The 25,112-nt window shown below is 45.0% G+C and overlaps 1 protein-coding gene across 4 annotated transcripts in view; it reads left to right on the top strand.

Annotated features, from left to right (window-relative positions):
• Nucleotides 1–13,361: 13,361 nt before the first annotated feature.
• The window catches only part of LOC106613064 (endothelin-converting enzyme-like 1), a 36,818-nt gene continuing 25,067 nt past the window's right edge, over nt 13,362–25,112 (top strand). The window contains exons 1-6 of one of the 4 annotated variants that reach the window (XM_014214949.2): nt 13,362–13,595; nt 20,579–21,761; nt 21,905–21,973; nt 22,200–22,310; nt 22,403–22,495; nt 24,411–24,535. In XM_014214949.2, coding sequence (XP_014070424.2) covers nt 20,901–21,761; nt 21,905–21,973; nt 22,200–22,310; nt 22,403–22,495; nt 24,411–24,535 — 1,259 coding nt within the window. In that variant the 5' untranslated portion in view covers nt 13,362–13,595; nt 20,579–20,900. Of the gene's footprint in view, nt 13,596–20,574; nt 21,762–21,904; nt 21,974–22,199; nt 22,311–22,402; nt 22,496–24,410; nt 24,536–25,112 lie in introns of all 4 variants that reach the window. The other 3 variants (XR_001330423.2, XM_014214951.2, XM_014214948.2) reach the window with 3 other exon arrangements.

Genomic DNA, 25,112 nt, shown 5'->3' with positions numbered 1-25,112 from the left:
TTTTGACCCCCCCCCCCCCCTGTTCAGGGACACATTATTCCATTTCTGTTAGTCACATGTCTGTGGAACTTGTTCAGTTTTATGTCTCAGTTGTTCAAATCAAATTTATTTATATAGCCCTTCGTACATCAGCTGATATCTCAAAGTGCTGTCCAGAAACCCAGCCTAAAACCCCAAACAGCAAGCAATGCATGTGAAAGAAGCACGGTGGCTAGGAAAAACTCCCTAGGAAAAACTCCCTAGAAAGGCCAAAAACCTAGGAAGAAACCTAGAGAGGAACCAGGCTATGAGGGGTGGCCAGTCCTCTTCTGGCTGTGCCGGGTGGATATTATAACAGAACATGGTCAAGATGTTAAAATGTTCATAAATGACCAGCATGGTCAAATAATAATAATCATAGTAGTTGTCGAGGGTGCAACAAGCACGTCCGGTGAACAGGTCAGGGTTCCATAGCCGCAGGCAGAACAGTTGAAACTGGAGCAGCAGCACGGCCAGGTGGACTGGGGACAGCAAGGAGTCATCATACCAGGTAGTCCTGAGGCATGGTCCTAGGGCTCAGGTCCTCCGAGAGAAAGACAGAAAGAGAGAAAGAGAGAATTAGAGAGAGCATATTTAAATTCACACAGGACACCGGATAAGACAAGAGAAATACTCCAGATGTAACAGACTGACCCTAGCCCCCCGACACATAAACTACTGCAGCATAAATACTGGAGGCTGAGACAGGAGGGATCAGAAGACACTGTGGCCCCATCCGATGATACCCCCGGACAGGGCCAAACAGGCAGGATATAACCCCACCCACTTTGCCAAAGCACAGCCCCCACACCACCAACTTACCGTCCTAAGACAAGGCCGAGTATAGCCCACAACGATCTCCGCCATGGCACAACCCAAGGGGGGGCGCCAACCCAGACAGGAAGACCACGTCAGTGACTCAACCCACTCAAGTGACGCACCCCTCCCATGGACGGCATGGAAGAACACCAGTAAGCCAGTGACTCAGCCCCTGTAAAAGGGTTAGAGGCAGAGAATCCCAGTGGAAAGAGGGGAACCGGCAAGGCAGAGACAGCAAGGGCAGTTCCTTGCTCCAGCCTTTCCGTTCACCTTCACACTCCTGGGCCAGACTATACTTAATCATAGGACCTACTGAAGAGATAAGTCTTCAGTAAAGACTTAAAGGTTGAGACTGAGTCTGCGTCTCTCACATTGGTAGGCAGACCATTCCATAAAAATGGAGCTCTATAGGAGAAAGCCCTACCTCCAGCCGTTTGCTTAGAAATTCTAGGGACAATTAGGAGGCCTGCGTCTTGTGACCGTAGCGTACGTGTAGGTATGTACGGCAGGACCAAATCGGAAAGATAGGTAGGAGCAAGCCCATGTAATGCTTTGTAGGTTAGCAGTAAAACCTTGAAATCAGCTCTTGCCTTAACAGGAAGCCAGTGTAGGGAGGCTAGCACTGGAGTAATATGATCAAATTTTTTGGTTCTAGTCAGGATTCTAGCAGCCGTATTTAGCACTAACTGAAGTTTGTTTAGTGCTTTATCCGGGTAGCCGGAAAGTAGAGCATTGCAGTAGTCCAGCCTAGAAGTAACAAAAGCATGGATTAATTTTTCTGCGTCATTTTTGGACAGAAAGTTTCTGATTTTTGCAATGTTACGTAGATGGAAAAAAGCTGTCCTTGAAACAGTCTTGATATGTTCTTCAAAAGAGAGATCAGGGTCCAGAGTAACGCCGAGGTCCTTCACAGTTTTATTTGAGACGACTGTACAACCATCCAGATTTATTGTCAGATTCAACAGAAGATCTCTTTGTTTCTTGGGACCTAGAACAAGCATCTCTGTTTTGTCCGAGTTTAAAAGTAGAAAGTTTGCAGCCATCCACTTCTTTATGTCTGAAACACAGACTTCTAGCGAGGGCAATTTTGGGGCTTCACCATGTTTCATTGAAATGTACAGCTGTGTGTTGTCCGCATAGCAGTGAAATTTAACATTATGTTTTCGAATGACATCCCCAAGAGGTAAAATATATTGTGAAAACAATAGTGGTCCTAAAACGGAACCTTGAGGAACACCGAAATTTACAATTGATTTGTCAGAGGACAAACCATTCACAGAGACAAACTGATATCTTTCCGACAGATAAGATCTAAACCAGGCCAGAACTTGTCCATGTAGACCAATTTGGGTTTCCAATCTCTCCAAAAGAATGTGGTGATCGATGGCATCAAAACCGGCACTAAGATCTAGGAGCACGAGGACAGAAGCAGAGCCTCGGTCTGACGTCATTAAAAGGTCATTTACCACCTTCACAAGTGCAGTCTCAGTGCTATGATGGGGTCTAAAACCAGACTGAAGCGTTTCGTATACATTGTTTGTCTTCAGGAAGGCAGTGAGTTGCTGTGCAACAGCTTTTTCTAAAATTTTTGAGAGGAATGGAAGATTCGATATAGGCCGATAGTTTTTTATAATTTCTGGGTCAAGATTCGTCTTTTTCAAGAGAGGCTTTATTACTGTCACTTTTAGTGAGCTTGGTACACATCCGGTGGATAGAGAGCCGTTTATTATGTTCAACATAGGAGGGCCAAGCACAGGAAGCAGCTCTTTCAGTAGTTTAGTTGGAATAGGGTCCAGTATGCAGCTTGAGGGTTTGGAGGCCATGATTATTTTCATCATTGTGTCAAGAGATATAGTACTAAAACACTTTAGTATCTCCCTTGATCCTAGGTCCTGGCAGAGTTGTGTAGACTCAGGACAATGGAGCTTTGGAGGAATACCCAGATTTAAAGAGGAGTCCGTAATTTGCTTTCTAATGATCATGATCTTTTCCTCAAAGAAGTTCATCATTTTATTACTGCTGAAGTGAAAGCCATCCTCCATTTGCGAAGGCTGCTTTTTAGTTAGCTTTGCGACAGTATCAAAAATAAATTTCGGATTGTTCTTATATTCCTCAATTAAGTTGGAAAAATAGGATGATCGAGCAGCAGTGAGGGCTCTTCGATACTGCACGGTACTGTCTTTCCAAGCAAGTCGGAAGACTTCCAGTTTGGTGTGGCACCATTTCCGTTCCAATTTTCTGGAAGCTTGCTTCAGAGCTCGTGTATTTTCTGTATACCAGGGAGCTAGTTTCTTATGACAGATGTTTTTAATTTTTAGGGGTGCAACTGCATCTAGGGTATTGCGCAAGGTTAAATTGAGTTCCTCGGTTAGGTGGTTAACTGATTTTTGTCCTCTGATGTCCTTCGGTAGGCAGAGGGAGTCTGGAAGGGCATCAAGGAATCTTTGGGTTGTCTGAGAATTTATAGCACGACTTTTAATGCTCCTTGGTTGAATCTTATGTTCATACAAATATTTACACATGTTAAGTTTGCTGAAAATAAACTCTTTCTTTTATTATCATTCATCATTCAAGTCCAGATTGCCCCTTTAATGTAAAACAGAAGAAAAAAAACATTTTGTTATCAAAAACATTCTTAGAGTGTTTGTGGGATGGTATCATCCTAATGTTAGATAAAACCATAACTAGAACTTATTGTAAGTATTTAGACATACCATGTGCGCTTCAATCCACACACTCATACACACCGCACACTCTCTCTTATCACTCTCTATGTCACACACACACACGCCAAGGTGTGGTGGTTTGGTTCTGTCTGAGAGAATTCCTATCCTAGCAGGAGCGTTTTTCTCCTGTCTTTTTTCCTTAATGAGCCAGTGAAGCTTCGCTCATCAGCCCTTTGTCAGCGGGTGGCTGGAGCTTTACAGCCGGATTAAAACCGATTATGTTTTCATTTCACGCTCTTTTATTGGGCCCGATAATAGAATTTGGTGTAGTGGCTTAGGAAGAAGAGAGGGAGGGAGATAGAGGGATGAGAACACAGAAAGAGTGTCTTTCTAACCCCCCCCTTTCTTCTACTCATCTCTCTCTCTCTCTCTCTCTCTCTTTCTCGTGAATACACGCTCACGACTGATCAAAATAATATCCAATTATAGAGACTAACCTACAAGCACAGTCATAAATTCACACCTCTCTTCGCTTTACTCTTTTTCACCCTTTCTTTTCCCTGTCCTCTCTCGTTCTCTTTTCTATCTCTCTTTCTCTCTCTCGCTTCTCTCTTTCGTTCTCTCTCTCTTTCTCTCTCACTCTCTCTATCTCTCACTGTGCCACTAAACATTTTCTGGCCCATTCCTCTCTCTCGGTCTCTTTCCAATCAAACTCAAGGCAATGACTTTTGGCCTCTGTGAATTCTGTATATATCCCCTTCTCCCTCACCCTCACTCTTGCTCTCGCCGTCAATCAATCATCCATACCCTTCTAACTCACCCCCCCATCTCGCTGCCGTCGCCACCATAACACTTTAATTACGCTGAATAAAAATTACGAGCCGGAACACCAAGTCGCAAGCAGGTTGGCTTTAATTGCCTTGGTTTTAATTCCAGTCTGCGGAGAGAGTTTCATAAGAGAGAGAGAGAAAGAGAGAGGAAGAAAGGGATGAGAGGGGAGGGAGAGAGCGAGAGTGTGACTTTCAGATGACCTCCTTATCAATCGACAACCAATAGCATGAGACTGCGTTTTCCATTTCTCCTGCACACACAACGCCTCCTCAATAAAAACAAAAGATTAAGATGGGCAAAAGAACACAGACACTGGACAGAGGAACTCTGACTTGAAGGCCAGCATCCCGGAGTCGCCTCTTCACTGTTGACGTTGAGACTGGTGTTTTGCGGGTACTATTTAATGAAGCTGCCAGTTGAGGACTTGTGAGGCATCTGTTTCTCAAACTAGACACTCTAATGTAGTTGTCCTCTTGCTCAGTTGTGCACCGGGGCCTCTCACTCCTCTTTCTATTCTGGTTAGAGCCAGTTTATGCTGTTCTCTGAAGGGAGTAGTACACAGCGTTGAATGAGATCTTCAGGTTCTTCGCAATTTCTCGCATGGAATAGCCTTCATTTCTCAGAACAAGAATAGACTGATGAGTTTCAGAAGAAAGTTCTTTGTTTCTGGCCATTTTGAGCCTGTAATCGAACCCACAAATGCTGATGCTCCAGATACTCAACTAGTCTAAAGAAGGCCCGTTTTATTGCTTCTTTAATCAGTACAACAGTTTTCAGCTGTGCTAACATAATTGCAAAAGAGTTTTCTAATGATCAATTAGCCTTTTAAAATGAAAAACTTGGATTAGCTAACACAATGTGCCATTGGAACACAGGAGTGATGGTTGCTGATAATTGGCCTCTGTACGCCCATGTAGATATTCCATAAAAAAATATTCAGTTTCCAGCTACAATAGTCATTTACAACATTAGCACATTACCCCCCCCCCCAGCCCCCCTAGACCCTTGGCAGCGACCTGAGGGAGAAATAAAGAAAACATCCCCCAACCTCGCTCTCTCCCACTTCCTTCTGTGCATTTATAATGAGTATGATTTATAGATCCTCCCACAGCCAGGGTCACTACTGTAAACACTCAGAGATATTAAAATGGAGGCCCTGCCACCGCCCACTTTCAAATCTAGACTGCTGGGAGAGGAGGATGAGATGCCAAAATAACAGCACTGAATAGTTACCATCATCCAATCAAGAACGGTAAATACAAGCACTAACCATGCCCTGATGGTTGGCGATTCCTTGGTGATAGTATATCTGAACCCCTATTCCTAACCGAACCACATCCATTGTTGAGGCCACTCCTGCTCTCTCCGCTAATGTTTCATATGTATTTATGTTCTTTGTGCTAAATGGTAAATGTGGATCAGGGTTGGAGAGAGGGTAAGTGGTGGTGAGGTGCAGTGATACTGATAGTGGCATCTGACCAAGTGCTCCATATAGGATGACATCACACTTTTAGGGCGTGTTTGAGAGAGTGGGGGAGGAGAGAGATGAGGGCAGTTGTCAGCGAGGCATGAGCTCAGAATATCAATGAGAGAGGACAGCACTAACTCGCAGGCACTGAATCTCACCGTCTCTCCCAGTCCCAATCCCCGCCCTCTCCTTCTCTCCCGCCCTCCCTCCTCCTTCTCTCCCTCCCGATCTATAACTCCTCTCCTCGCTGGCTTTTATCAACAGGCCTGACACCTGTCCTTTTCTCTTCCCTCTCTCCTGTTCTCCCTCTCTCAGAATCTGCCTCTGATGGTGTAACCAGCTCTCTTTCTTTCTCACATACTCACCGCCCCTGATATGGCTGGTAGATGGTGTATTCACAGTGGCTTCAGAAAGTATTCATACCCCTTGACTTATTTCAAAATGTTTTCTGTTACAGCCTGAATTCAAAATTAATTAAATTGTTTTCATTTTTTTTTACAAAATACCACATAATGACAAAGTGAAAACATGTTTTTAGAAAATGTTGCTAATTTATTGAAAATGTGATACAGACATATCTCATTTACATAAATATTCACACCCCTTTGCTATGACACTCCAAATTGAGCTCAGGTGCATCCAATTTCCTTTGATCATCCTTGAAATGTCACTACAACTTTATTGGATTCCACCTGTGGCCAATTCAATTGTTTGGACATGATTTAGAAAAAAAACACACCTGCCTATATAAGGTCCAATAGTTGACAGTTCATGTCAGAGCAGAAACTATAACATGAAGTCCAAAGAACTTTCCATAGATCTCTGAGATAGAATTGCGATGAAGCATATATCTGCGGAAGGATATAAAACAATTTCTAGTGGTGAATGTTTCCAAGAGCACAGTGGTCTCTATCATTGGGAAATGTAAAAAAAATATGGAACTACCCAGACTCTGCCTAGAACTGGCCGTCCGACCAAACTTGCGTAACAGGGCAAGAAGGACCTTGGTCAGGGAGGTGACCAAGAACCCATTGACCACTCAGACAGAACTACAGAGTTCTTTGGCTGAGATAGGAGAACCTGCCAGAAGGACAACAGTCTCTACAGGATCTCACCAATCTGGGCTTTATGGGAGAGTGGCCAGACGGAAGCCACTCCTGAGAAAAAGGCACATGACAGCACGCCTGGAGTTTGCAAAAAGGCACGTGAAAGACTCTAAAGAGCATAAGGAAAAAGATTGTGGTCTGATGAGACAAAAATTGTACTTTTTGTCATGATTGCAAATTGCTATATCTGGAGAAAACCAGGCACAGCTCATCACCCATCTAACACTATTCCTACCGTGAAGCAGCGTGGTGGCAGCATCATGCTATTGGGATGCTTTTCAGCGGCAGGGACTGGGAGATTGGTAAGGATAGAGGGAACAATGAATGGAGACAAATACAGGTAAAGTATTGCTGAAAACCTGCTTCAGAGTGCAAGCAACCTTGGACTTGGGGGTGAAGGTTTACTTTCCAACAGGACAATGACCCCAAGCATACAACCAAAGCAACATTGGAATGGCTTCAGAACAAGAAAGTGAAAGTCCTTGAGTGACCCAGCCAAAGCCCAGACTTGAATCCCATTGAAAATCTGTGGAAAAACCTGAAGATTGCTGTTCACCACCGCTCCCCATCTAACTTAACAGAGCTTGAGAAAATCTGTGAGGAAGAATGGGAGAAATACCCAAATCCAGATGTGCAAAGCTGATGCAGATATACCCAAGACAACTCAAAGCTGTAATTGCCACCAAAGGTGCTTCTACAAAGTATTGTCTCAGGGGTGTGAATACTTATGTAAATGAGACATTTCAGTATTTCATTTTCAATAAATTTGATCAAAATTCTAAAAACATGTTGTACAGAGGAGTAATCAAACACTTTGAAATTTGACGTTTGGAACAACTTCGAAATATGAAGTTTGAGAAGCATGGATGAATGTCTAATTGTGACATGAGACTGTGGAATCTTGTTGGGTATTGTGTGTAGATTGTTGAGAAAAAATGTATAGTTAATCCATTTTGAATTCAGGCTGTAACACAACTAAATGTGAAATAAGTCAAGGGGTATGAATACTTTCTGAAGGCACTGTATATTTATTTACCTTCTTTTCTCTTTATCACTTGTTTCTACCTCTTCCTAACTGGTCCAGATGCCTCACCCTGTTATCCATCTCCCTGATTTATGTTGCTCTCTCATGAGCTCTATGCCATCTCTTACTCATGTCTCCACCCCTCTCTTCCCCTCCCTCCCTCTCACCATCCACACTCTCTCTCTTTCTCTCTCTACCGCCCTGTTTGCCTCGTCTTTCATTATCTCTACTTTCCCCCGCCTCCCCCTCTCACCCCCCCTCCCTCCCTCTCTGGCGGTCTAACTCCAGACCCAAGGGAGGGCTCTTTGAGGGTCTACAGACTTAATTACTGTAATGGGGTTTCTGACACTTCCCACCGGGGAGGGAGGGAGGTTATTGGTTTTATATAAGAGCCTCTGTCTTCAAGCAAACAAAAGTATTTCATTGGTCCTTAGAGAAGCCATTCTTTCCAGAGCACCACAGCAGCAGTTTGGGGCTCTTTTCATTACTCCCTTCATTATTGTGTGAGCGTGTGTGTGTTTGCGTTTGTGTGTTTAGAGGCTTGAGAAACTCTTAGTGAAAGTGTTAATTAAGCATTTAATGAACGCTGAATAATTTGAGTGGTTCCAGAGTTTTTTTGGGGGGTTCCTCAGCTTGTTTGTCGTTGTTTGCGGGAGGGGAAACGTTCTTCAGAAGTCTGCAATTCTCTGTTATGGCTCGGCAGGGAGTAAGAACCAAGCTGGGCCAGAGCTGGGCCTGGGGAACAGACTGCCACTGCAGCCTTAAAGAGGGGGGAGAGGAAAAGAGGAGGAGAGGAAGAAAGCCTGCCAGAGTAATTTGCCAAGTTCTGTACATCATCATCAGTTCCTTTCAATGTTTATCAATCACATCCATGTCTCAGATGTCTGGTTGGAGGAGGAAAAGGAGAGGCAGACTGGCATATAGACACATGCATGTGCAAACTGTAAGGTCGTGGCCAGAAGTTTTGAGAATGACACAAATATTAATTTCCACAAAGTCTGCTGCCTCAGTGTCTAGATATTTTTGTCAGATGTTACTATGGAATACTGAAGTAAAATTACAAGCATTTCATAAGTGTCAAAGGCTTTTATTGACAATTACATAAAGTTGATGCAAAGAGTCAATATTTGCAGTGTTGACCCTTCTTTTTCAAGACCTCTGCAATCTGCCCTGGCATGCTGTCAATTAACTTCTGGACCACATCCTGACTGATGGCAGCCCATTCTTGCATAATCAATGCTTGGAGTTTGTCAGAATCTGTGGGTTTTTGTTTGTCCACCCGCCTCTTGAGGATTGACCACAAGTTCTCAATGGGATTAAGGTCTGGGGAGTTTCCTGGCCATGGACCCAAAATATCAATGTTTTGTTCCCTGAGCCACTTAGTTATCACTTTTGCCTTATGGCAAGGTGCTCCATCAGGCTGGAAAAGGCATTGTTCATCACCAAACTGTTCCTGGATGGTTGGGAGAAGTTGCTCTCGGAGGATGTGTTGGTACCATTCTTTATTCATGGCTGTGTTCTTAGGCAAAATTGTGAGTGAGCCCACTCCCTTGGCTGAGAAGCAACCCCACACATGAATGGTCTCAGGATGCTTTACTGTTGTCATGACACAGGACTGATGGTAGCGCTCACCTTGTCTTCTCCGGACAAGCTTTTTCCAGATGCCCCAAATAATCGGAAAGGGGATTCATCAGAGAAAATTACTTTACCCCAGTCCTCAGCAGTCCAATCCCTGTACCTTTTGCAGAATATCAGTCTGTCCCTGATGTTTTTCCTGGAGCGAAGTGGCTTCTTTGCTGCCCTTCTTGACACCAGGCCATCCTCCAAAAGTCTTCGCCTCACTGTGCGTGCAGATGCACTCACACCTGCCTGCTGCCATTCCTGAGCAAGCTCTGTACGATCCCGCAGCTGAATCAACTTTAGGAGACGGTCCTGGCACTTGCTGGACTTTCTTGGGTGCCCTGAAGCCTTCTTCACAACAATTGAACCGCTCTCCTTGAAGTTCTTGATGATCCGATAAATGGTTGATTTAGGTGCAATCTTACTGGCAGCAACATCCTTGCCTGTGAAGCCCTTTTTGTGCAAAGCAATGATGACGGCACGTGTTTCCTTGCAGGTAACCATGGTAGACAGAGGAAGAACAATGATTCCAAGCACCACCCTCCTTTCGAAGCTTCCAGTCTGTTATTCGAACTCAATCAGCATGACATAGTGATCTCCAGCCTTGTCCTCGTCAACACTCACACCTGTGTTAACTTCTTTGAGATAGGTGTGACTTTAGTGTCCCATCTGGCCAACATTCAGTGAAATTGCAGAGCGCGAAATTCAAATTAAATTACTATAAATATTAAACTTTCATGAAATCACAACTGCAATACATCAAAATATAGCTTAACTTGTTGTTAATCCAGCCAAGATTTCAAAAAGGCTTTACGGCGAAAGCAAACCATGCGATTATCTGAGGACAGCGTCCAGCCCACAAATGCATAACAAATCATTTTCAACCAAGGAGTTGCGACATGAAAGTCAGAAATAGCGATATAATATATGCCTTACCTTTGAAGATCTTCTTCTGTTGGCACTCCAAAAGGTCCCAGTTACATTACAAATTGTCCTTTTGTTCGATAGTCCTTTTTTATATCCATAAAAACTCAGTTTAGCTGGCGCGCTCAGTCAATAATCCACTCGGTTTCCCTCTTTCAAAATGCATACAAAATTAATCCCAAACGTTACCAATAAACTTATCCAAACAAGTCAATCAACATTTATAATCAATCCTTAGGTACCCTAATACGCAAATAAACAATCAAATTTAAGATAAACAAAAAGAACGCGCTGTCTCGGGCCATGCGCTTGGAAACTACAGCCAAAATGGGAGCCACTTAGAAAAACTACAACTTCTCCCTCATTTTTCCAAAAAACAGCCTCAAACTCTTTCTAAAGACTGTTGACATCTAGTGGAAGCCATAGGAACTGCAATCGGGGACGATTTCACCCTATTATAAAAGTGCCAGGCATTAAAATCAGTGGTATGCTGAATTTTATTTTTTTGGATGGTTTGTCCTCGGGGTTTCGCCTGCCATTTCAGTTCTGTTATACTCACAGACATTATTTTAACGGTTATAGAAACTTTAGAAACTTTGTTTTCTATCCAAATCTACCAATTATATGCATATCCTAGCTTCTGGGCCTGAGTAGCAGGCAGTTTACTTTGGGCACGCTTTTCATTCGGACGTCAAAATACCGCCCCCTATCCCACAGAAGTTTTAACGAGAGAATCACTGACATGATGTCAGCTGGTCCTTTTGTGGCAGGGCTGAAATGCAGTGGAAATGTTTTTGGGGGATTCAGTTAATTTGCATGGCAAAGCAGGACTTTGCAATTAATTGCAATTCATCTGATCACTCTTCATAACATTCTGGAGTATATGCAAATTGCCATCATACAAACTGAGGCAGCAGATTTTGTGAAAATGTATATTTGTGTCATTCTCCAAACTTTTGGCCACGACTGTACTCTCTCTCTCTCTCAAACACACACACGCACAGGGGAGGTCTTTCCTACAGGCTCCAACTGAGAGGCAAGTCCTGTTGGTTGGTGGGAAGTTAGGAATATAAATGGCCTGCTTCACTTCCCATTAGTCTGGCTGAGTCAGGGGGCAGCATGGCAGTGGCATGGTCAGGTGCTGCTGAGTGAACAGACACAGAAAACACTCTGTTTTCTCTTCACCCTTTTGGCCATCTTTCTCATGTTAAGTCACCTGCCTTTAATCACACTATCACCCCTCTCCTTAAACCATTAAGATGTTTTTCTCATTTTAAGGGGGTTTAGAGTGGATATTCACATCATTCTAAACTGGAAACAGACTTTAGCTTTGAAATATCAAAAACTCTTCACTTTGAATGTAATGTGCCATTTTTTTATTTTTTATTATTACATTCTGTTCTATTTACATTTATGAAATGTAGGCCTATTGCAAGGGGCCCTGGCGCTGAATGAACCAGTAGCCTACTTTATTGATATTTTTAGAATCTCAAAAATAGACTCAAGAGTTATGGCTTATAAACTCTTCGATTTTTGTCCTGAAGTGGTTGTATGGGTGAGGTTAACATGGTGTGGGTTTCCTCCCTCGTGTCACTGGCGGCATGTGCGTAAATAACACCTTCATTAAACTCGAATAAATAAAAGTCCCATGGTATCCGCGCGCGCCACTCACCTGAAAGCCCCTCATCAAAACCCTCATCGATCGTGGCTCATCTGTTCACAGTCGGTGTCCTAACCGATACCCCGTCACTCCCTACCGTACAGGGGCTGGTTAGAATGATATAGGCTAGGTGTTTCACTCGCAGTGTAATTTCGCCGAGTGCTCGGTCGTGTGAACGTTACACCAGAACGAGCAGATTAGACAGGTCTACTGTGGACCGGCTCAGTGTCTACTGTTTATCACCGATGTTTACCTTTCAGTTCCTATCAGAGCTAGGCTAGGCTAGACAGTAGCTTGGTAATACACGACACTAATGAGTTCTACACACTGACCGGGTTTAAAGTGAAAACTGTCGATACATGGCTATAGACATTCTGGACTCGAAGTAATTTGACACATACGTCAGCTCTTCCGAAATGTTTTCGTTTTCTTTGGGTGGGTGAGGGCTGAGGGTCAGCAAATTGTTAGTATATCCAGGCACCGGGGAGCCATGGAAAGCAACCGAACTGTGTTCGATTTATTTTGGCCATCTGTTGACACCTTTACAACTTGATCATCAGTCTTGAACGTCAAGATCGCGGGCAACAGCATGGTTTCCCGCCACCTCTTATTCTGGCAAATGCAGTATGAGATAGGATAAGGTTTAATGAAATGGGCCGTTATTGAACTGATTTGCATAGTAACTATAGATTGAATGTTTGCATTCTATGTGGCTCTCTGGGCTTGGATGAGATTTCTCAGCAGTTTAATAACCTGTACAACTGACTTTTGATAATAATTTTGACTGTTTCATTATGTTTAGGCTATAGCCTAGTGCTTATGTTATTCATATTTGATGAGATGATTCAACTGGCAACATTGAACGACAGTCTACTCACTTATTATAGTAGTAACATTGAACGACAGTCTACTCACTTATTATAGTAGTAACATTGAACGACAGTCTACTCACTTATTATAGTAGTAACATTGAACCACAGTCTACTCACTTATTATAGTAGCAACATTGAACGACAGTCTACTCACTTATTATAGTAGCAACATTGAACGACAGTCTACTCACTTATTATAGTAGTACCATTGAACGACAGGCTACTCACTTATTCGCTACTGTGGTGGTGGTAGGCTACATCGTCCATTTTAGTCTCTCTCTCCCCTTCCCAACTCCTCTACCTCCCTGTCTGTCACACACGCTCTCTCTCTCTCTCTCTCTCTCTCTCTCTCTCTCTCTCTCTCTCTCTCTCTCTCTCTCCTCACACACACACAGTCATGTTGAGCAAATGAGCGCTGCTCCTATTCGGGTCTTTGGATTTGCAGTGAGTGGCATGTTTCACAGCGTCTAGCCCTCTGACCAGCTTCTGTATGTACATGTATCAACAGGACACGATCTGAACCACTATCGCAGACCACACTTGCATCAAAAGCGCATGGAAAGACTCTGAACACTGCATTTGTGCCGGTAAGTGTGTGTGTGTACCCATTGTACATTTCTATCGTGGCATGTCTGTCTAATTCCCAGCAGTTAGATCTGTTTGCAACAGCACTGACGTCAAGTTAATACTGTTTTCTATCATAGCCACTGACAGACAGTCGAATGTTAATGTGCGTCCCAAAGCCCATGTATGCTAAACGGGGAGCAGTGCTCTGGTTTCTCCAGTGGGACCAATGCAACCACCACATCCCATATGAGTGATGGTGAGAACGTTTAATATAAAAGTTATAAAGATGGACATTATTGACTTTGACAACTGAAAACAAAATAATGTCAGAATGAGATTAGGAGGCTATTTCATGCGTTTTTACCCGCCATGAGTTTTCCACAGTGTAGAAAGAAACAGAGAGCTCTCCGACCATCTGCCCCTCTTTTTTTCCTTTAACCTTTTTTAACTAGACAAGTCAGTTAAGAACAAATTCTTATTTGCTGTGACGGCCTACACTGGCCAAACCCGGACGACGCTGGGCCAATTGTGTGCCGCCCTATGGGACTCCCAATCACGGCCAGTTGTGATACAGCCTGGAATCGAACCAGGGTCTGTAGTGACGCCTCTAGCACTGAGATGCCGTGCTTAGACCGCTGCGCCACTCGGGAGTCCCCACTTGTTCTCACTCTCGTAGCTCCGCCGCTTATCCTCGTATCCATTTCAGTGACTCCAATAATATCGAGTGGCGGTAGCGAGCGTATTGGCTGTGTGTAAGGGCTCGATGGGGTCACCCTAGCCGGGTTAATTGAGTTAGCAGCCCGCGCCTGGTGGCTGCGTGACAGGGGAGAAAGGAAGGGACCCGGGATGCCCTGGTGGGTCTGGGACGCACAATTATTTGTGCAATAGCGGTCCATCTAGTGGTTAAACGATCCCCCGGGAACGCGTGTGGTTATGTCACACATGAGTACCAGTGACTGTGTGTAAGAGAGACACGGAAAGTGTAAATTCTTGTGAGAAGTAGTTATGTTTCAGGTTCCCTTTGGTCCTTATGCAACAGTGTTCTCGAAAACGCTGTCACACTATAGCTGTCTGTCGCCCTTACACCGTCACCACGGCACTCTGTTCTGTGCGCAGGCTCTGGCAGGCGGCGATAAGAGTTAGTGGGAACCGGCCTGCTCAGAAACTCCAGTACCGCTGAATGTGATCCGTCAGGGTCCATGACCACTTTGATTAGAAGAAAATAAACCTTTTTACAGTACGGCGCTAACCCGGGTCTCCAAGCCCGGCCCGTGTGGTTGCGCGTTCAGGGCAGGCGGCAGGAAAGCCAGAGACGTGTGCGCCCTCCCCTGCTCCCATTCTATATGATAACCTATTGTGCGCTGCAATGAATTGGGTAATAATAGCATTGATCTGAACCTGACCCCTCGGGCGTCGTGCCCTTCGGTCCATTGATCGTATCTAGGATTTATGGAGGGTGGTTAGGGACCTAGGCCATACTCTGGCCAAGATGGGTGTGGTGGGCTTTTGTGCATAACAGAGGTTTTCTTGTGTGCAATGTTTATGTATAATAATGTTTTATGTGTATGTGCCTAGAGTCGTTTGAACTGGACTTTGGCCTACTGCTATCTATGTGCTCCTCCTGATTGGTTACATATGAGAAGCTTTGACAACTGGTTGGGTACTATGCATCATCCTGAGTGTGTATATATATATATATATATATATATATATATAGAGAGAGAGAGAGAGAGAGAGAGAGAGAGAGAGAGAATCCGCATAGAAGAATGTGTGTGTATGGACCGTGCAGGACAGAGCGCAGCATTAATATCACTCTCAGACATTAGACCTATCATGTCTGGTACAGAACCATTCATCAGCCTCTCCTCTCATAGTGATGCCACTCAGATCCAATCCATTAGCCAAGCAGTGTGGGCAACACAAGTTTATGTCTGCCCACTGCAAGAGGACTCAGTTAGTGTGTGTTATGATTCTGTAATTGTTTTAAGGACAGATTGGATGTAAGTGTATGTGTCCCTCTCCATGCTCGAGGCTATCCTACGAATGTGTGTGTATGTTGATAAGAGATACAGCTTAAGGTGGGTGTGTGGGGAGTGTGAGTAAGTATGTTTGTAATGTGTGTGTGTGAAAGAGGGAGAGAGTTGTGACTCGTGATGGATGATGGAGAGGATAGATAATGACATCTTGTGAAGAAACACCATTCCCTCTTTTCCACCCCCTTCATTTCACACCAGTACACCCCCCCCCCCCCACTTGTTAGCAAAGGTGTCAACTAGAGAGGCCATGCAGGAGCTTTCAGGGATTTGTAGTTTTGCATGATGTCTACTTTGATGCAAATTAGCATTTTTGAATCGGAAAGTAAATAGAGCCGAATATATTAATAAAAGTCACCTTGTCCAAGAGAGATTTACATGGTTATCAAAATATCACGCCAGGGTAAGCCTACATGAAACACAGCCCTTATTTTAAGTTTTTCTAAAAATCCCCTACGGGAAAAATGAATAGTGGATAAACAATTGGAACCATTTCCCTGTTTGACCGCTAGGATTTATGGGTATTATGACACCTCCACTGTGGGGCTCTATTCACAGTCAACCCTTTTTCTATCACCCTTTTTTCTTCCTATTTTCCCCTTCCACAAAGAGAGCAACAAATATTTTCTACCTCACTCCATCTCTCCCTTGATTGCACTTTCTCTCTTCCCCCTTTCCCCCATTCCCACTGGGCAAAAACTGGTTGAATCAACGTTGTTTCCACGTCATTTCAACTCCAAAAATCTATGTTATGGGATTTGCAAAAAGTATTCAACGTAAGGGCATTTAGTATTTTTTCACGCAACTTTTAACCTAAAGCCAATGACATGGTGAGATTTTTGGTTGATTTAACAATGAAATTACAATAGTGTACAACTCAATCAAATTGAAATCAAAACTAGACATTGAATTGACATCTGTGCCCAGTGTGTTCTCTCCTCACACACAGAGAAACAACTCTGCCTCTACCACTCTCTCTCCCCCTCTCCTCTCTTGCTCTCTTCCTCCTCTCTATAGTTCCTGTACTGGCTAAAGTTCAGCAGGTGTGCATAGCGATGTTGATTTGCAGTCTGGTATCTCATCAGTGGGAGGCAGGTCATTGATGTGATTGTGTCTCTGTCCCCAATGTCTCTCCCTCCGCACAAACATCATCTTCCTCCCCTCCTCTCTTCCTCCCCTCCTCTCTTCCTCCCCTCCTATCCTGTTACAGATTATGCAAACCACAATTATAGTTAGATCTAGTTATACACAGACATGCTCAAATTCAGATTCTGGACACACACACGCTGATATAATGAAGACTGTTTGTGTGTCGTTCTTTCTCACACTCAAAAACAATGACTTTGTTGTGTACTTATATTTCTTATTCTTTCAGTGTGCGGTTTATACTCTTGTTTATGAATACTAATTGTTCCTTCCAAAACCAGCACTGGACCTAGGTCCACTGCTGTGCAAAGGGTTTATCTAGATGTTTTACACTCAAAACCAATATTTGGTGTACTGGACCATAGTAGACGTCAGGTCATCATAGAGTACATATTGAAAAGTTTCATTCCAAAACGCCATATATCAATTTTCTGAAATGTTGTTAAATTAGCTTATATTGTTTAAAGAACTTGTGAAAGAGATTGGTGTGTTTTTTTCCCAATATCTAATCATGGCATGGGTTTGTTCAATGACAGACATGTATTTGTTTAAAATCTATCACTTAATGGTTTCATTTCAGAGAGACACATAATAATGTTTTTTTGCAAAACACTATATATTCGCATTACTCAGAGAAATAAGTAGTACTGCTAGGTTTTACACAGTTAAATGTAGCAAATAACTACACTTTTAATAATGACATTTACAAATTATAAATTTGTAACATCAATATTTGTAAAATAATTATAAATAATAGTTCAAACAAATAATGTGAGATCTGTATGTAAAACATTTCCATTTGATATTTTAGTCATTTAGTAATGTTCTTATCCAGAGTGACTTAGAGTTAATGTAGTCATCTGAAGATACTGTTTCTAGTTGAGACCACCACATATCACAATCAAATATGCAGGATACTAACATTCTATTCCAGCTAAACAATGGATACATATAAAATATATGAATTCAAAATCATAGAACAATAATATTTTACACACACACGAAGATACCCATACGCAATCATTTCTGATGAAAAAACACAAATGTGAAAAATTGGTGGATACATCGTTTTGGAATTAAACTCTTCAATAATGAATTGTAGAGAAAGATAATCACAATTACAATGGCTGCCAAGTCTAAATGCAAGGGAAATACAACTCACTGGTTTGATTTGGTAGACTAGTAACAGCCAAACAAACACAGAGCCAGATGCTCACACACTGTTGTCTCAACACACACCCTGGGTTTCAACACACACCCTGGGCCTCAACACACACCCTGGGCCTCAACACACACCCTGGGCCTCAACACACACCCTGGGCCTCAACACACACCCTGGGCCTCAACACACACCCTGGGCCTCAACACACACCCTAGGTTTCAACACACACCCTGGGCCTCAACACACACCCTGGGCCTCAACACACACCCTGGGCCTCAACACACACCCTGGGCCTCAACACACATTGGCCCACACTGGGCCTCAACACACACCCTGGGCCTCAACACACATCCTAGGGCTCAACACACACCCTGGGCCTCAACACACACCCTAGGTCTCAACACACACCCTGGGCCTCAACACACACCCTGGGCCTCAACACACACCCTAGGGCTCAACACACACCCTGGGCCTCAACACACACCCTAGGTCTCAACACACACCCTAGGGCTCAACACACACCCTGGGCCTCAGCACACACCCTAGGGCTCAACACACATCCTAGGGCTCAACACACACCCTGGGGCTCAACACACACCCTGGGCCTCAACACACACCCTAGGGCTCAACACACACCCTGGGCCTCAACACACACCCTAGGTCTCAACACACATCCTAGGCCTCAACACACACCCTAGGGCTCAACACACACCCTGGGTCTCAACACACACCCTAGGGCTCAACACACATCCTAGGGCTCAACACACACCCTGGGTCTCAACACACACCCTAGGTCTCAACACACATCCTAGGCCTCAACACACACCCTAGGGCTCAACACACACCCTGGGCCTCAACACACACCCTGGGCCTCAACACACACCCTAGGGCTCAACACACACCCTGGGCCTCAACACACACCCTAGGTCTCAACACACACCCTAGGGCTCAACACACATCCTAGGCCTCAACACACACCCTAGGGCTCAACACACACCCTGGGCCTCAACACACACCCTAGGGCTCAACACACACCCTGGGCCTCAACACACACCCTAGGTCTCAACACACACCCTGGGCCTCAACACACACCCTGGGCGTCAACACACACACTGGGCCTCAACACACAGCCTGGGCCTCAACACACATCCTAGGCCTCAACACACACCCTGGGCCTCAACACACACCCTAGGTCTCAACACACACACTGGGCCTCAACACACACACTGGGCCTCAACACACACACTGGCATACTACACATGTGATGTATTGAGGATCTGGAGCAGTCTGCCCACTTTCCAAATCTTTGATCTCTCTGCTCACTTTCCTGAGGCAAAAAATGTGTGTTTGTGTCTGTGTGTGTATGTGTTATGATGATAGGTGTGTATTGCTGTTTGTCACACTCCACTATAGTGAAAAGCCATTGTCAGACTTATCGAACTTCTGAAACCTGGGATAGCGATCTCTGTTAATTTATACTTCTTTTTACGTGCGTGTGAAGTTATCACCAGCTCCATTTGTGTGTGTGTGTGTGTGTGTGTGTGTGTGTGTGTGTGTGTGTGTGTGTGTGTGTGTGTGTGTGTGTGTGTGTGTGTGTGTGTGTGTGTGTGTGTGTGTGTGTGTGTGTGTGTGTGTGTGTGCTACCAGCTCTCACCATCTCATGTCAGAATTAGATGTTCATCCATGTTTCTTACACGTCAAATTTCAAAGTGATTCCAAACGTCAAATTTCAAAGTGTTTAAGGTGAAGTTTAGGCATTAACTCAGAAATGTAAGGTTAGGCATTGACTACAAATGGTTAAGGTTTGAGATAGGCTTAAAACAAAAATACATTTCTAACACTGGATTTGAGCTTGAATCATTCCATCTCTGTCCACAACACCTTAACAAAACCAAAACCTCCTCGAAGGTAACCGCGGTCACTCACTGTTGCCCCTAGTGGCCAGTTTTCACATCATCAGACATGGATGGACATTGAATACTGACTTGTATTGTGTGTGTGTGTGTGTGTGTCCTCACAACCAGTCCTGCAGAATGTCCATTCCTGCCTGTCTGAATAACTCCCCCACACTATTTCCATCTCTGTCTACCCCTCCTCTCTCACTCTCTCCTGTCCTTCCTTCCCTCTCTCTTCTCTTCTCCTCCCCTCATCCTCTCTCTCCATCTTCCTAACCCTCCCTCTCTCTTCTCCTCCACTACTCCCTATCGATCCATCCAAGTCATGAGTCACAGAGCAACATCATCTCCCTGATTGATGGGTGTCAGAAATCAATCCAAAATAACTTTAGGAAAGAATGACAGAATGAAAGAAAAAAAAAAAGAGCATCTCAACAGACAGTACCCTTCGTCATCTCTGTGTTGTAATCATGGATTCCATCTTCTGTCTCATCGCCCCTCCCTCCCTTTACCTCCCGAGTGGCGCAGCGGTCTAAGGCACTGCATTTCAGTGCAAGAGGCGTCCCTACAGACCCTGGTTCGATTCCAGGCTGTATCTCAACCAGCTGTGATTGGGAGTCCCATAGGGCGGCGTACAATTGGCCCACGCTCGTCCAGGTTAGGGTTTGGCCGGGGTAGACCATCATTGTAAATAAGAACTTGTTCTTAACTGACTTGCCTAGATAAAAAATAATAATTCTCTCTCCTCCTTTTCTATTGAAAGGCAGGCTGAGGCTCCACTGGTGGGAAAGGAAAGAGACCAAGACCCAAGAGATACACTGACAGACAAGAAGAGAGATAGCCTCAGTTGTCCCTAACTCTCTAACGGTAAGGGTAGCAGAGGAGACATACAAGAGGCAGTGTGTTAAGGAGAGCCAAGGTCATTTGGGCTGCGTTACCCCTTTAGCCCTCTAGTGGGCGCCCTCCTCTCTCATATCAGGCCTGGAGGGACATGGCCATCTGAAAGACTCCTCTCTCTACCACCTTCCACCACTCCCTCTATCAGTCTCTCTTTTTACAACAACGTAACGCTAATCAACCCTCGTTGCCATGGAGAAGACATACTCCCTCACGGCCCACTACGATGAGTTCCAGGAGGTCAAGTATGGTGGTCGCTATAGCAGCGGCACCCTTAGCAACGGCATGAGCCTGCACTTGGGCGGGAGCCTGGACCGTAATGTTGGGCGGGGCCGAGGCAAAGGGGGCGGGGCTAGTGATCGGAGTCGGGACCTGAGTGGCATCAACAGCGGACAGGGACTTCCTCGTTGGAGCCGCAGGGAGATCTGCCTGCTCTCTGCTCTGGTGTTCGCTGCGGGGATGTGTGTCATCCTGGGCAGCATGCTGGCACTCAAATACATCTCCCTGGACTTCCAGCAGGAGGCGCACTGCAGACAGGACTGCCAGAAGAAACGCTCGTTAGTCCGAGCCGCACGCTTCGTCCAGGCCAACATCGACCCCACCATCCAGCCCTGCCAGGACTTCTACAGCTTTGCCTGCGGCGGCTGGCTACGACGCCATGGCATCCCAGAGGACAAGCTGAGCTATGGCATCATCACCGCCATCGGAGAGCACAACGAGGAGAAGCTACGACGCCTCCTGCTGGAGCCCGTGCGCCGGCGCACCGTGGACTCGGCTGAACGCAAGGTGAAAGAGTTCTACCGCTCCTGTGTGAACATCCAGGAGATTGACAAGCTGGGGTCAGGGCCCATGACGGAGGTGATTGACAGCTGTGGCGGGTGGGACCTGGTTGGAGCGCCCTCTGGTGGTGCGGGGTGGGAGAGCAGTACTGCACCAGCCAGACCAGACTTTGATGAGCTGCTCTATAGGACCCAGGGGGTGTATAGCACGGCTGTCTTCTTCTCTCTCACTGTCAACGTAGACGATAAGAACTCCTCACGCAACGCTATCAGGGTAAGAATGTGTGTATGTATGTGTCTGTCTGTCTGTGAACAACTACTGTTCATCATCTGACTGATATACCATCTGTTTACTTACATGTCGGTGTTGTTAACACGTGTTCATATGTGTTCTCTTAACTGTGTGTGTATTTATAGATTGATCAGGAGGGGCTCACACTGCCTGAGAGGACTCTGTACCTGGGGCAGGATGAGGACAGTGTGAAGGTAAAGGATTACCCCCTCCCTCTTTCTATCCACCATTCCATCTCTCCATCTGTTCACTTATCGACCCATTCCTTTCTTCTCCATCTATCCACCTGTTTGTTCCTGTCATCGCTGTTTTATTTTGTTATCCCGTCTGCTCCGCCATATGTCACACTGCTGTCCATTGACCATTAATAATGATGTCATGTTGTTGTCCAATCTCCATTAATGATGATGTCATGGACAGATCCTGGCAGCTTACAAGGCCCTGATGGAGCGTCTGCTAAGCATGCTGGGAGCTCACAATGCCACTCAGAAGTCCAAAGAGATCCTACAGCTGGAAACACGCCTGGCCAGCGTAAGTGTATGTCTGTGTGTGTGTGTGTGTGTGTGTGTGTGTGTGTGTGTGTGTGTGTGTTCAGTTGTAATGTTTCTTCCCCTCTGTTTCAGATCACTGTGTCTGAGTATGATGAACAGAGAAAGGACATCAGCATTATGTACAACCGCATCACCCTGAGACAACTACAGCGCATCGCTCCCAGTGTGAGTACCACACACACACACATCTTTATATCTGTATTGTGTGTGTGTGTGTGTGTGTGTGTGTGTGTGTGTGTGTGTGTGTGTGTGTGTGTGTGTGTGTGTGTGTGTGTGTGTGTGTGTGTGTGTGTGTGTGTGTGTGTATGTGTGTGTGTGCAGAAGTATGATGGATTAAGAGCTGAACTCCAGCAGAGCATTGTGAAGAGTGTGTGTGCGTGCGAGGCGGGGGTCCATTCTACGCCCTGTAAACCATTCATACTCACGCCTCTGTGGCTCAGCGAAGCTGTCCGCCCTGCAGGGATAGAAGGAGACCAACGGGGGGCTACGGAACGAGGGAGGTGGGAGGGAGAGAGAGGGTAGAGAAAGGGAGAGGACTGGATAAATGGTGGTCGACAGGGGGACTACAGAAGGAGGATAGAGGGAGGAGGGGGGAAAGGAGAGAGAGGGGAACCGATGGGGGAGCATATGGAATGAATCTGGGGGACAGAGGGACTGGGCGGGTAGAGAAAGAGGGAGGAGAGGGGGGAAGACAGGAGGGGAGAGCCATAAGGTGCGTTGGAGAGCAGCAGGAAACTGATGGAGAATTCAGAGCTGCTCCATCACTTCTGATTGGAGAAGAAGGGAGGGGAGGGGAGCGAAGGGGGGAGTGGACATGAACGGAGAGAGAGATGGATGATGTGAGCTTCACTAGCATCACTGATAAAACGAGAGAAAGAAACATGAGAGAAAAAGAAAGAAAGAAAGAAAGAAAGAAAGAATACAAGAAATGTGAAAGAGATTACTAAAAATATGCAAATGGAGAGTGAAAATGACATACAGAGAGACAGACAGATGGATGTAGAGACAGACAGCAAAACCCAGGGGAGGAGTAATAGGCAGTAGCTGTAACTGTTGGTTAGAAAGATGGACAATTAGATATACAGATGTAGGATATTAATTGATCACTCTTTTGTTGCTGAGAATTTTATTGCGCAGCACGAAATGCAAATTTGTAGTGTATTTGGATTTTAAAAAGGCTTCTAAGGTTTGTAATTTCCACTTTGAAATTTCTGACTTGATTTGCCCGAAAAAAAAGTGTCAACAGCTTCAAAAATGTACATTCATTAAAATCCTCATAATAATTCACATTTCCTTTTGCTGCAGGATTATTTTCCAGCTGAAGCAAACTGGCTCAAATTAAGAGAGCCTACATCAGTCCACGCTCAGACAGACAGACATGGTCAAATTACGTTCATACTGATTTATCCCTCTCCACCTTTCCCGCTTTCACTCTCTCGCACTCTTTTCTACTATCCCACTATTGCCTGTTAATAATAGTGGGAGATTATGAGACCATTTGGGATTACAGGGATGCTGTATGCTTAGAAGTTAAGGAGGAACTTTGTGTTGTGGATGACCTAAACTGTGAGCAGCAGTTTCTAGGGCTTTACCTTCTTGTTATCCTCTATATGTTTTTGATATTGTGGAGGCAGCATTTTCACTTTCCTTACTGATAAAATAAAGGCTTGTTGGAACTCCCCCTTCCTTTCATCAGAGCAGTGTGACAACAATCATGTTTTCTTATCTTGCTGAAACTCAAACCTCCTCTCCCTCCCCTTTCCTCTTCTGGCTCTCTCCTCTCCTCTTTTCTCCTCTCCTCTCCTCTCCTCTCCTCTCCTCTCCTCTCCTCTCCTCTCCTCTCCTCTCCTCTCCTCTCCTCTCCTCTCCTCTCCTCTCCTCTCCCTGCTCTCTCCCTCTCCTTTTTCTTCCTGCTCCCTCCCTCTCCTTTCCTCTTCCTCCTCTCCTCTCCTTTCTTTTCCTCTTCCTGCTTCTTTCTGCTCTCTCCTCTCCTGTCCTCTCCTTCCTCTCCTTTCCTCTCCTTTCCTCTCCTGTCCTCTCCTCTTTCTGCTCTCTCCTCTCCTGTAACCTGTCTCCACAGCTGCACTGGAAACGTTTGTTGGACAGAATCTTCCATGATAACTTCTCTGAGGATGAAGAGATTGTGGTGTTGGCTACTGACTACATGGAGAAAGTCTCCGAGATCATCAAGACCACCTCCAAAAGGTGAGGGAGGGAGGGAGGGAGGGAGGTGGGAGGGTGGGAGGAGGTGAAGGGTGGGAGGAGGGAAGGGTGGGAGGAGGGGAGGAGGTGAAGGGTGGGAGAGTGGGAGGAGGGAAGGGTGGGAGGAGGGGAAGGGTGGGAGGGTGGGTGGGAGGAGAGGAGGGAAAGGGTGGATGAGAGGCAGAGGAAGAATGCAAAGGTTAGAGAGTTACATGGAAAATCAATGGCATAAGATACATGAGTTTTGAGCATGTGTAAGAACTTTTGTAGGAGTTGCTGAATTAGTGTGTGTGGCCTTTACTAGGGTTGTTACTATACGTTGAAGTGTCATAGTGTGTATACATGTGTTTTACTAGGGTTGTTACTATACGTTGAAGTGTCATAGTGTGTATACATTTGTTTTACTAGGGTTGTTACTATACGTTGAAGTGTCATAGTGTGTATACATTTGTTTTACTAGGGTTGTTACTATATGTTGTGTCATGTTGAAGTGTCACAGTGTGTATACATTTGTTTTACTAGGGTTGTTACTATACGTTGTAGTGTCACAGTGTGTATACATTTGTTTTACTAGGGTTGT

The sequence above is a fragment of the Salmo salar genome, chromosome ssa09 (assembly GCF_905237065.1).
Source record: "Salmo salar chromosome ssa09, Ssal_v3.1, whole genome shotgun sequence".
In the NCBI taxonomy this organism is placed as follows: Eukaryota; Metazoa; Chordata; class Actinopteri; order Salmoniformes; family Salmonidae; genus Salmo; species Salmo salar.
The sequence above is the reverse complement of the archived record's forward strand: the minus strand, read 5'-3'. Positions and strand labels throughout refer to the sequence as shown.